This window comes from Drosophila subpulchrella, chromosome 3R (assembly GCF_014743375.2).
Source record: "Drosophila subpulchrella strain 33 F10 #4 breed RU33 chromosome 3R, RU_Dsub_v1.1 Primary Assembly, whole genome shotgun sequence".
In the NCBI taxonomy this organism is placed as follows: domain Eukaryota; kingdom Metazoa; phylum Arthropoda; class Insecta; order Diptera; family Drosophilidae; genus Drosophila; species Drosophila subpulchrella.
Window position 1 is genome coordinate 515,766 of NC_050609.1, and position 13,818 is coordinate 529,583.

Below are 13,818 nucleotides of genomic sequence, written 5' to 3' on the forward strand. Positions count from 1 at the left end.
TGCAGCACGCATTGCATTACAGGCACAATAATTCTTACTGACAGCTCTTGGGTTCGTTCTTTTGGCATTTTCCCCTTCCTTTTTTTTTGCTGCCCAACATGAAACGCATTAAATTTCCACACTTAGCGCCCAATTAAAGGCAAAGAATCAAACCAAGGCAACGGGGTCCTAAAAAATATCCTACTTCTGTATCCCTTCTTTTTTTATCATACACCAAAAAATTTACGCCTCGTTAATTTCAATTTAAGTGCAGACAATTTAAAATACAACCAAGGAGAAAAAAAGAAATCAGTACCCAAATTTAAAATAGGAGGAAGGGGGTAAAAAAAATAAACCGAAACATGCGCCATTTTCACAAAAGGCAAAGCGCAAATTAACGGCTCCGTTTTCGAGAGGTTTTTCAAATGGAACCCAAGCCCCCTCCCCGCCCCACACACACATTAGCTTTGGCATAAAAAAGTATTTTATCGTTGGCCAGGAAACAGTTTGGCGGAAGCCGGAAATGTTTCCACTTTCTGTTGTATTTCCCTTCTATTCCCTTTGCTACTCTTCGGATTCCCGCTAAAAAGGGTTTAGCAAAGAGGAAAAGAGGAGCATAGAAAGAGAAGTGCATTAAATATTTGACTAATTAAAGTAATGGAGGGTTAGAAGAATTTATTTGTACAAAAACGAGTTTATCATTTCACATTTTTATGTTTAATTGTTATATACTTTTATGCTCGGCTGCCCAACCCCTTTGGATAATTGTGTTTCAAGTTGAACTCTTGTGGCCGTCGTCATTATTGTTGTCATAATTGGGTCGACAACTTGTCCCTTTAGACTTATTAAAAACAAACAAACCACTAGAGAACGGGAAAAAAATGTGAACTTCTTTGAACTTTTGCAATATTTTTAAACCCCTCTTTTCATAATAAATCATCACAATTATCGTGAATAAATAATGGTAATTATTTTGTTGCAGTTATTTTGAATTTCAATAGATTATTTTTATAAATAATTGCAAAACAATGGAACTGATTGTATATATTATTTTTTCTCTGACAGGTTAACGTTTTGATGACAAATCTCACTAATTGCAAGAGCAGAATTCTTGTTTTAACCTTAAACAATATTTTAAAAAATCCTTTTTATACACACATCACAATTACTGATAATTATTTTATTATATTCTCAAGCCTAATCTAATTTATTTTTGGTCAAACTCTTATAACTGATGTCCGATAATTCAACAGATTAAATCATTTTTCTGAAATTCCAGTGACATGTTAACAATTTATTTAACAGCTAAAACAGGCGAGCATTTTTGTATAATTATCTCATAAATTAGAAACCTTTTAAATTCTTTTTTGTCTGTCCCACTTGTGGAAGCACGCGAATTCCAAGCAATTACAATGAAATCATTCTGCAGTCATCAGCCAAAAGTTTAGTCAACTTTGTAATGGCCAAATAATCATAACAATCAAATAAAATATACACCAAAACCAGTTCCAAAGTTGCTTGCCACAAAAGCAAAAAAATAATAATGTGGAGAAAAGAAATGTGTCTGCTTCAAGTGTTGACAATTGACTTACTGACTTGTAGCTCTTGGCCATCATGCAATAAACAAGAAACAGCAAAAATAAGAAACCCAAGAAATCAAGTCATAATATTTTTTCCAACATGATTTTCCTAGCCACTGGCCAAAAGACGGGTGGCATTCAAATAACATGGGCCAAAGAACTTTAAGCCGGCAGCAGCTGACTTTAGACATGTTTATAAGCTGGCCAACACACACGCACACAACCAGAAGTAAACTACTTTAAGAAGGGTCGTTGACTTCCAGTGAGCCACATAATATTCGGCTTTTTATTTGCTGAATTTTTTTTGACACAGAAATTATGAGTATAAATTGTTTGGGTTGTATGGAAATATTTGAGTAAGCCAATTGGCAAACATGTGTGAAATAATTATATGATTGCTGGCGGTTAACCAATACCATAATGGCAAATAAAAATCATTATAAAGGTGGCATGCATTCAAGACATGTTCTCAAATATTTACTATTTACACACAAATTTATGACTTTTGGCGCATAATTGGTTTATTGGTTTACTTTAAAAGATTTTTTGCGCCTTGAATAAACAACAAAGTTCTTTTGATATTAGCGCCAATTTCTTTGCTTCATTTATATATCGAAAATTAATGATTTGTGGAATGATATTTACATTTGTAGTTGTAGAAATATATATTTTTAGAATAATGAAATAAGAATTTTTAATTTTCTACCATTTAAAATTGTTAAATACTAAGAGAGCTTCACCGCAATGGCAACCCAATAAATAAAAAAAAAACGGGAAAAGGGGGGGAAATGGAAAAAGGAGTTGTAGCCTGGCTACGAAATTTTCCGCACATTTGAGCGGAAAATTATCGATTTATATATGCAGCGCACAGAGACCAAAATGCAACAGCGGCTGGCAAATAGACTCACAGACAGAATTGGTTTGGGGGAAATGGGTGGGAAAATGATGCGCCCAACATTTGATGAAAGGGGAAAATTCACACACACACACACACACACACAAACGCCCAGAAAAGCATATGTAACATGGTCGCACATTTGTAGAGGCATGGCAGATGGATGACACTCTCTGCGGGAAAATAGGGGGAAAACTCTTTGGGGAACTTTTCCGAGGGGCGGCGGAAAATTGGCGGAGGAGCAAACGGCGGCTACTTTTGCTTACTTTTCATTCAAACATTTTTTGCATGTCGGAAAAAGGAATTCTCTTTTTTTTTTGGTTGTACCCCATCCCACCACTGATATGTGTGCATGGTTCAATAAACTGGCGCGTGAATTTTCTACTTTACTCCTACATTTCTTTTTTTGTAATTTTGTTAAGTGTTTAACATGTTTCAAAATTAAGCAATAGAAAACTGAGAAAAATATCAAAAACTTTCGGCAAAAGCTGATTTGAATAGAAAAGAGTTCGTTGTCTGTGTTTTGTGTGTCAAACATTCAATTGAAGAGGCGAAAAAAATGGAGGCGAAATTTTTGGCTATCGCAAGTGTCAAAGGAATTTTTATTTAGTGGATGTAACGCCAGCGAAAGGTGTTAAAAGCTTGGGTGTTTTATGCTTTATGGTATTTCTTATTGAATGAATCTCAAGTTTCCCTTTCATTAAACATCCAGGCTTGGTTCCCATAAATTCTTTAATATATGTAAATATTTTTTAACACCTCTCCCTGAGATATTCCAATTATCTCAGTCATCGAGCCTAGAAGTTATCTATCTACATTCCATTTATATGTTTTCCTCACTTCTTTAAACGTTCGCAGAGGGAGATAGCGAAAAAGAAAAGTAAGAATAAACTTTTCATCCCAGCTTTTTTCCAGCAGTTTTCCCGTTTCGGTGCGACCTTTTTCATGCCTCTGCTAATTTGCTGTCATTTTGCTTTCCATGCCTACAGCTTTTCCCCCTCGTCGACGAACTTATCCTTCGGGTCTATGCATTATATATCGATCAAAATTCAATTTGTGACGCTTTTTTGTCAGGCGTTTAAAGCGCAGCTGGAAAAAAGTGGCAGCAAAAGATGAGCGTTGGGGGAAAAATGAGAATTAAGTTTAATTGAAAAAGTTTGTCACATCTTTTTAGCAGCGTTCTGTTCTTTTTTGTCTGGTTTTATGGTTCCCATTTTCCACCGTTTTTTTTGGCTATGACTTACGTATGACCTCGAGCAGTTTTTAATTAACCCAATTTGCAGTCTGAGCTGAAGAAAAAACTTTTCACTCAAGATTTCTCCTCTTTTTTGGCTGTTTCTGTTTCTATCTCTCGGTGTTCTTCGCCGGTTTTCTCTGCTGTCACTTTGAATTCAAATTCATGTGCCAAAACTCGGTGGCTGGTGGAAATTTGAAGCTGAGCCCCACCGCTGAGTTGCCAAAACACAAACAACTCCTACCTCAAAACTTCAGTTTCAGTTTGAGCTTCAGGTTCGACGTCATGAGATATCAATGGGAGTATGTCAAAAACTGTGGTGCTGGATTATACTCCTCTTGCACTCAGGGAAAATACTTTTTATAAGGAATCTTACTTTTAAAGATAGATAAGCTCGTCCAATGGATCTACATGTTTACCGCATCAGCTCTACTTATCAGAATAAAAAATAATTAATCATTTAAAAAAAGAGGTATTTCGTAAACTTACATAGAAAATTATTTCCCTCATTGTTATACATTATCTATAAAATCATAAGACAAATAATTTTAAACAACTATTTATCTAACCACAGCATAAAAATCAAATCAACTTTCATTATTTGTATGTTTTTTCCACAGTGATATTGTCATTTCTGTAGAACTTTTTGGTTCCCTTCCGATTCGCCAAACTTCTTGGAATCCAAAAATGATTTTTCTGCTTTCCTGGTCTGACTTTTTGCTTTCATTTGCTCTTTCATGAGATAATCAAGTTACTGAACCTTTCAGTTTTACTAAACCCAACCGAAAACATTCCCTTTACATCAGCTTTAAGCCATTCACAACTTTAAGTCATAAGATCAAGATGTTGTCCGATTCGCAAATGAAACTCTTCAGGGGAGCAAATGCGGAAAATATGATGGTATAAATTTGTCGACGACAGACAACACATGTTGTTAATAACTTTATTGTTTGCTCCTCCTTGTCGCCACTCGTTTAACGAAATTGAAACACGTGACTGGACACTGGACCTGGGACACAATTATATAAAACGAGAGATTTTTGATACCTTTTGTCCGTCGTCTTCCAGAGATTTTCTTCTCGATTATTTTTCTGCAAGCGTTGACAGAAAATTAATTAAAAAATTCCCTCCGTTCGGGGGAAAAAAACTATATAATGACTTGCAATCGATTGCAGTGTGCAGTTCGAATGGCTGGATATTGCGATTGAGTTAAGTTCATTACCGAACTCTCAGGAAAAATGGGCGGCAGGTGGAAAATGGCAAACTCTTGGACACAGGTGGAAAATCGTTCCGAATGCAGTTGATGGCCTGCATTCGATGGGATTAGTTCTCAAAGTCTTAGGAGCTCGTAAAATTGACAATGTTGCTGGAAAACTCGAAAGCAAGGTTACAAGCTAAAGTTTAATGAAGTTATGGGTGGTGGAGGGATTAAGGAATAAAGAGAAATACAATACTTTTGGAAAAATCCTTTGCTTTTACAATATGAAACTCCTTTGGAATTCGTCTATAATTAAACATTTTTGTTCGCAATTCTTCATTACGCTAAAAATACCCTCCATCTCCATCATTTTCTCGTGCATCCGTTCGAATTTCCCCTTTTTAAACTTGCTCCAGTTTTCACCTGCATGCCAAATGAAAAACACAACCCAACCAAATCTGAACCAAGCCACGTACCAAAAAAGGCAAAAAGAAAAAATACTTAAATAAACTGAATCAAAACCAAACTTATCCACAATCTTTTCTCTTTGGTGTTCGCATTTTCCCCCGATTTTCACCGCCCCCTACCCTCTGCATTGCATCGAGTTTTTCCGACTGCTCCATAGCTGCACATAAAGTCGTTAATACCGCAGTTTTCCTTCCACACATCGCAAATATCTAGGGATTGGGGGAAAACCGTGGTCTCATCTTCCATCCGCCTGGCTGTTTCACCCTCCACATCGCCGAATGAGAATCCATAGCACCTAATTTGCTGCAATTTTCACCGCTGCCAACGGGAAATTCTGCTACTCCGTTCACCTGCTTTATTAAAAATGCATAAAATCTGCACAACAGCGCAGCAACAAAAAGCAGAAGCTCAAATAAAGTTGCTATCGCTCTCTTTTTCTCTACATATAAATTTTCTTTCTGCTGTAATTTAAAACTCATCGTACGAGAAACATGAAAATAAATATTAAAAATAAATTAGAGCTACCAGTGGGTTTTTATTAACTTTTAATTTACGAAGGGTGTAAAATAATGAGAGGGGAGCGCAAGAGAACTTGCAGCTGCAACCAAACACGAATGTTGGCTAAATAAGAAACGAAAAATTGCAATATAGGCGAAAAGAAGAGATATAACAACAAACCAGGTGTTGCAAGGTAGGTAAAGGGGGTACAAATAGGTGTGCAGATCCATAGACACATGTGCATTGGCCCTCACACACGCTGGCACATAATTGAAATTATGTTTGGAAATTGCAATTTGCAAGGCAAGCAGAGAAAGACGAGCAAATGAAAGAAATACCAACGGAATTTTCAATTTGAAATACGAATTCGAAATGCTTTAAAGCTTAAAACTTCTGTATAAAAACTATAATAATAATAATAATATATAGAAGGAACCAAAAAAATTGTTAATTTTGAAAAAGCGTATCCCAACCCAAAAAGGAAACAATTTTCCCTCATGATTTTAAAACTTTCATTTTAAAAATAAATCTAAAAATATATAACTATTTATTTTTTTCTTTATACTATAATAATTTTGTTTTTGTAATTTTAAGTATTTTTTTCTTATTATTCAAAAAATCCTAAGTGTTTTTAAAAAAAAAGGGTATTTAAAATCCCCCAAGAAAAACGCAATACCCCTGATGCAGTAAAGACTAAGAAGAATCTGGATTAAGGTGGAAAACCGAGAATAATAACTGCAGAGTGCAAAAAACAACCACAAAGACGGCTGAACAATCAGAAGTCATGATCGCTAGTTTGAATTAGCTGGGCTGGACTAATTTCATAGAAAGTTGCGTGATTTAATTGATTACGTTCCGTCGAACAAGAGATGCGTTGCTTGAGCTTCTTCGCTTCCTACAACTCCCCCTATTATATATCTCTTTTTTTTCTTCGTTTTTAGCATAACCCAAATGCACTTGAGCAGAACCGTGGAAAAGTGCCGAGAGATAGAGGAAATCGGAGGCAACACAACGATTTGCAGGCAAAGTTGCAGTTGGATAAAAAATATAAGAAAAAAAAAGATAGGAAAAATGGAAAACCAAGTTAAAGGAGCGACTGGGAGGGCAACTCATGTAATGACATTTAGAAAAGGGCAACAGCAACAACAAGATGATAAGTTTTTCCCTCTTGGAGTTTGGAGAAAAGCCTCTTGCTGTACGCCTTGAGCCCTTTTCAGTGTTTAACTTGTGTGAAGTTTTCAAGTTGCAGTTGGACAAGACAAGACGGATAGATAGATGCGAGCATCTTAGGCATCATGGCCACTTGTGGAGGTTAACCCACTGACTGCCAAAGGGGGTGTTAGTGGATAGTGGATGCTGGTTGGCGGTGTTGTGGCTTAGGAATGAGGGAATAAATTGGGGTTCGAGGTGGTTGAAAACCCACGACAGCTGTTGCCCCAGGCTGCCTGCGGTTCTGCGGTTCTGTGGGCCTTTTAAGCAGGTCAACTGGAGACATGAGAGCAGCAGATTGCAGTTGTCGAGAAGTTTGGCTGGAAGTTAATCTATTTGAAAAGTTACCCAGGCAGTTGGAAATTAAGGAACGAGAAGGCAAAAATACGGAGAGTGATACTTGGAAAATAGAATGGAGTTACTAGAAATAAGGGAAAATAACCTCTCTAGGTTAAAAACGTTTTAAACAATCTTGCTAACCTAATATAATTAGTGATATTAAGTTCCAAATATATCTGGTGTGTTTTCTCCCCACCATCTGACTGTAGCCTAATCCAATGGATCCATAAAATCCATTTCCATTTGCATAACGAATTCACACCATTCCGTTCGCCTCTGTTCTTTGGCTAAAATTTCCATCTAATTACCGTCAGAGTGTCACAGGCACTTGACAATGACATCTCTCATTTGGACCCCCCAGATCACCCTCTTTTTGCCCCTAAACAATAACCCCAAGTAACAGGCAAGAGCTTAGTAACATTTGAATATGAACCACTACTCCTCCTCCTGTTTGGCCCCTTTTGGCCATAACTGAACTGAGTACTTGGTTATGCACTTTGAAATGCGTCAGGCAGTCAGTCAGTTCGGTTGGTTTTGTGATGCAGCTAGAGAAATGGAAACCTGAGTGCGCAACACATGTCGAATACGTAATATGTGTGTGATTTTGAGGCAATATAGGAAATGTGAGGTGATGCTGCTAAGGTTAGCAGATTGCCCAGGAAGGCTTAACAAATTATAAACATTTATTATTTAGCTCCTTTTTGGGGGGCCAAATGTGGGTAAACAACATTCGAATGTTGTTTACAGCGAGAGTGCACTGTGATTATGCATCGACTACGGTGATGATAATGTACTCTATAACCCTCTCCCATTCCATAGTATACTGTTTTAGTCACTTTACAGGGATTTTCAAAGCGCATAAATCACTCAATTGGAAAATGCACTCTCTCTTCTATCTCGCCTCCACTCTATTTCTGTGCTCCTCCCACTTTGGGTTCTGGCCCAAAGCATAATTCATATGCTATTTAAGCCTGGGCCATAAATTCACCGACCAACGCACACAGGCACCCACATTAATTAGAGCCAAGAGTGAACTCTTCGCTTACCTTTCGGTCTCTCTGGTTATCTAATAAAAAAAAAAAAAAGTGGGAAAAATAGAACCCATAACCAGACGCAAAAAAGACGCATACACACAGTGGGAAAATTACTAACATTGAACCTCATTAGTCTTGCGCCGAAGATTAGGGCAGTTTCTTCTGCCGCAGATTCTTCGGATTTTAACTGTGTTATCCTATTGGAGAAATGAGTATGCAAAAAGTTGCATGCCATTCAAAGCGTAAATAAAGAGATTTGGCCCTATACTAAAATAATCAATCAATGTGCCAATCAATCACCCATCCAAATACGAAATCGCCAATTGAAATCCAAACTGTGCGGAAAATGTACCATACAAATAACAACAACAATCAAGAAAACAATCAACGGAAACAGTTGCAAGATACTGCAATTATTGACTTCGTGGGTGGGGATTTTGATATAGAATATCGAATTAGAATCGGTAGTTTTATAAAAGAAAATAGACTGTAGAAAAAGTTGAAGTTGTATTAGAAGTTATCTATCTTAAACCTTTTTTACAACCCATATTTTTCATAGGAATCTGTATCTTTATCAGTGTTTTTATTTCTTGAGCAAATATTTCTGTTCTTTGCTTCGTTCTGATTTCATGTTAAAACAATTTTACATTATTGACTCACTCAAGCCTCACATATGAAAATTATACAGTGGGTTTGTCTCTACACAGCTTTAAATATTTTATTTTAATAATATTTAAAATTTGAAAGTCACTCTGAAGCCGCCTATTTAAGATTATATTTATCTTTACCCCAGGGAAGTTCTACATTGTTTTTTGTTTTTTTTTTTTTAAATCGGTGGAGAGAATATATCTTTACTTCATATTTTTAAAAAGGGAACTCTTATCGAAACAACGTTGGATAAAACTCTTTCTCTTTCAAGCAAATGAACTAATCGTTTCGAAAGTATTTCAGATCAGTGAATCATTTTCTTATCGACAGATGTTTTCGGGTTGGGCGGAACTTACAATATGCTCCTTTAGCTCTTTGGTGCGTATTGGTCCCAGCCACTGATGTAATCCAATGTAGCGTTTATGCACCATTTTCAAGGCGGGGGCGCCTTGGGCGTATGGGCCGCCCAAAAGGGCGCTGGCAGTTTCTAAAACCACCATCTTGCTAGCGCCCGTATCTCCGATAATAGTTGTTATAGTTGCTGTTTATGGTACTTAGCAACACTTTCCGGCTAATTGTGCCGGACAAGCGAAATGGAACTTCACTGTTTTGTTTTTGTTTTTTTTTTTTGTGAGGTTCAATCACTTGTGATTAAACTGCTCACGAAATTGTTATGGTTTTTTTTTTTTGAATTTAATTTTTAATTTCCCTTTGGGTTTCAATTAAATTGAAGCCCAATCTCTTTGCCAGACGTGACACTGCGGCCACAATAACGATGAGAGGACACCGGATGGGAGCTCTTCTCCTTCTGCGTGTTATAATCTGCACTTTTAATCCCCGGACCACGACGACAACGACGACAGTTTCAATTTACTTTTGCCATTTGGCAATCCTTGAAATCAATTAAACGACACGCACAATCCATCCAGCAATTTTTATTTTTTGTTTTGGGGTAATATTTCTCAGACACTTTTGGGGTTTTTTGTTTTGTAGGTATTTATTTTGTTTGTTTTTTGTTTTTTTTTTGGTTTTGGGAGGCACAATTGTTGTACAATGTTGGATGCTGTGGTCAAACACTTATTGCTAGTTGCTTGAATTTATTCAGCGCGATAAATAAACCACGAAAACGGCGACTACGACGAATTGTAAAACGGAAACGAGATGCGCGGAGACAACCGTTGTGTTCAAATTTCCATCGCGAACTGATTTCGAATGTGGCTGATTTTCCAACTTGGCCAAATAAAACGAGCGAAGCCGAAGCCACAAGCCGATGTCAAAGCCGAAGCCGAAAAGAAACGAACCGAAACGAAGTGGAGAGCCGAAGAATGCAATATATTAGAAGAGAATTGGGTAGAAGAGAGTCTCTTTTGCTTTGTAGAATTGAGGGAAAACACTTGTTGTTGACGTTTTTCCGCCGCGGCGGCACACCCCAAAAATAAAAGAGAGGTCGTGAAATCACAGAGAGCGAACTGTTGCTTTTTCCCTTGGAGAGTTGAGCGAACTCTTATACAAAATCAAAAGACTAGTCTCATGGTAGAAGAGAAGAGAGTACGGCATTGCCAGCTGCCGCAAGGAAAAGCGCAGTTATCTTTTGTAGAAAATCACCACAAGGTTAAAGGGCGGAGGCGGTGGGTGGTGGGTGATGGGTGGGTTTTGTGGGCGGTGTGAGCTGCATAGATAAATGTATGCACTGTTTTTGTTCGCCACTTCCGCTGAAGAAAAAGCGGCAAATTCGGAGAAATACAGAACGTTAACAGGTTGCCCAAAGGCGCATACAATAAGGTACATTTATAAGGCTTCCAGGGGCTAAGAAGTTCTTTAGAACGGAAAGATAACAAGCTGCTGCGAGTTTCCTTTTACCTAGAATTTTGTAACAAATAAAATCCTTTAGATAAATACTATATAACTTTCCGGGAATAATTGTGACTTCTTGTTTAAATCATTATAATAAGCTACTCTTTGAGCATTACTAACCCTTAAATTTCTTCATTTTTACATTTTTTTCTGGCTGCGGAGTAAAAAAAAACATAGTGTAATTTGAATGTAAGGTTTTGTTTTAGGTGGCATATAAGTTATTCAGCTATGATCAAATATTATGAAATAACAACAAATACAGTCATCAAGAACCCATGATAATAATGGCTCTATACTGAAAGGCAGTCAATGCAAATTTATTGCTTGAACTTGAATTATTTATTTATATATTTTATATGATGGTGAAATTCAAAAGAAATTTAAATCCATATCTTGTATAACTTTTTGCCCCATTCAAAAGGCAACAGATTAAAGAAGATGGGAAATCACATATTTTACATACAAGAAACTCCAACTCTCAGCTCCGTTAACTTAATTTCGCCCAGCAACAAAAATCACAAGCAAAAGGTAAAAAATAAAAAGGAAAGGGTAGAAGCGATTCTAACCAAAATGAGCTTCATTAATTATACACAACTGGATGACAAGTTTCAGACGCCTTGTAAGCATTTTAATGATCATAAACCAAGCAACGAAAAAAAGTTTCGTTGACTGCGTCGAGTTGAGAGTATTATATATTAAGCAAACCCATGCGGAGTTTGTTGACTTCTTCAACAAAGTGTGACTAAACAAATTAAGCCGAGAACCGAGAAATGTTGGGGAAAAGTTAAAACAGGCGGTGGGGGGAAATACGAAACAGATCAGCAACGAAAAAAAAATTATTCGAAAACCCGGAGCGCACTAAATTACAAATTAAGTAAGGTTCGTACCTCGCAACATCAAAGCTGAAGCTTTTTGAGTGTGAAAAAAAACGCAACAAAAACACGGAATACTTGGTAACAAGCAAAGCCGATTTCACGCACGAGAAGAACGATGAGTAAGGGGGATGGTAAGTAGGATGGGGACCTGAAACTAGAGGCCTCTTCCATATATGAAAACTGGAAAATTGTTGGCAATAAATGGAATATCCATCTACATCGTCATTATCCTCTTGACCATTATCAACCACATTTACCCAAATGGGCACAACAACATTCTTTCTTTTCCTGCCGTCCGCTCAGAAGAATCTAACGGTTCTTGAGACAAGGAGTGCACTGTAGAAAATTATCATTATTTTAAAATACGGTTTTCGAGATAACAATGCAGAAATGTATTGAATAAAAGTCTATCCTATCTTTAGCACTCATAGCGTGATAAGGCGTAATTGTGCTTACATCGAAATGCTATATTATATTATTATTATAAAAAATAATACTAAATGTATTTTCAATGAACCGCAATATTTGTAAAAATAAATCCTAAGGTAATGGTAAAAAGAGTACAATAGAATGTTTTTGCAGTACTAACAGTACTAGCTCTATAAAGAATTTTTCCCCAGAACTCAATTATTATTCTGGTTTTTTGCAAGTGCAGGAACTGCATTTAGCACAAATCCAAACCGACAGCGGCAACAACTTGTTGCCGTAAACATGTTGCTGCAACATGGTATCGGTAATTAAGCGGTAGTTTCTAGTTTGTTTGGTTATATTATTTTGCTTCCTTCTTTTTTTTTCTAGCTCACAAGTTCATTGCACGCAGCACATGAGAAATTAGCACAGAGAAAGAAGAAGAAGAAGAAGCTGGCCCCCAAGAAAATTATGCAAACCGAGAGAGGGAGAGAGATGGAGAGACAATAGTGATCTCCCGCTCTCGCCAAAACCCCGACAATGACATTCAAAAAAGCTGCCTGTCAAGCTCCCCATCTCTCTCTATCTTTTAGCTGCCCTCTCTTTCGGCTCTTTGGGCACCTACTACCTTTGTATTCCAGTCAAACCACTTTGATTGGGGAGTTCGTTCACCGCACGAATTACGTTCAGTTCAGATGGCAACAAAAACCATATGAGATCATTATGATCAAGCATCATCGTCATCATTAGCGTTGATCGGGTTCTTGGCCTAAAAATATTTTCAAGCTACCACGACCTGCCTAACTGCATTTTGGCCAGCTCGGTCCTTCGACTTGACTCTACAGATTTCATACTTTGTAATGAGCCATAAAAGGAGAAGAAGCCATAATACCCAGCTTAGTTCCTTGGGGTTTTCCTTTTTATGCCCTAGCAATTAGCAACTAAGACTTGAATTGCATATTCTCACAGAAGATAATTCCTTAAAATGAGTGCTTTTACATAAGTGGATTTTCAAACACGTTTAGCATACCCTCACAGAGAAAATTCTGACGTCCTCATCTGAGTTGAAAATGTTTTTATTTTGCTCGAATCAAGTTCAATTGGCGGTATTTATATATATTGTATATCTCCACAAATAAACTATTAGTTCAGTCCGTAGTGTATACTTAAAAGTTGTTAAATAAAGTCAATTCAACTTTTCTCTTCTCACCATTTCGTTCTTACACGGTTTTTAAGAACGAATGTTCTCAATTCAAGAACAATGTTCTTGGATATTTCTCTCTGTGCTTATGTAGGATAGGTATTTTAAAGTTATTAATTGCAGCAGTGATAAACTATCTTACGTTTCAATAACCTACATCAAAGGTATTTTTTTAAATGGAATTTGTTCCTCGCCCATACCTTTTCTTCTCAATTCTATTTTCACATGACATATTTCACTTCATTCCTCTCTATAAAAATTTTCCCCTAAACTATAGATGGTGCCAACGGTTTTGTTTTGTAAAATAAATTCGTTTAGCCTGTCAAGGGCCTATCGATAACGTTAAGTCAACGCCTGCATGCGTGTGTGACTCGCCCTGTACATATATCTCACCCACA

General features: G+C 37.0%; 1 protein-coding gene across 9 annotated transcripts in view; it reads right to left on the reverse strand.

Moving 5' to 3' along the window:
• LOC119559875 (maternal protein pumilio) overlaps nt 1-13,818 on the reverse strand; it is a 186,030-nt gene that overhangs the window by 86,985 nt on the left and 85,227 nt on the right. For 4 of the 9 annotated variants that reach the window (XM_037873083.1, XM_037873064.1, XM_037873073.1 and 1 more), the window contains exon 1: nt 9,439-10,301. The exons of the other annotated variants lie outside the window; for them this stretch is intronic. In XM_037873083.1, coding sequence (XP_037729011.1) covers nt 9,439-9,582 — 144 coding nt within the window. In that variant the 5' untranslated portion in view covers nt 9,583-10,301. Of the gene's footprint in view, nt 1-9,438; nt 10,302-13,818 lie in introns of those variants that run through there. 9 annotated transcript variants of the gene reach the window in all.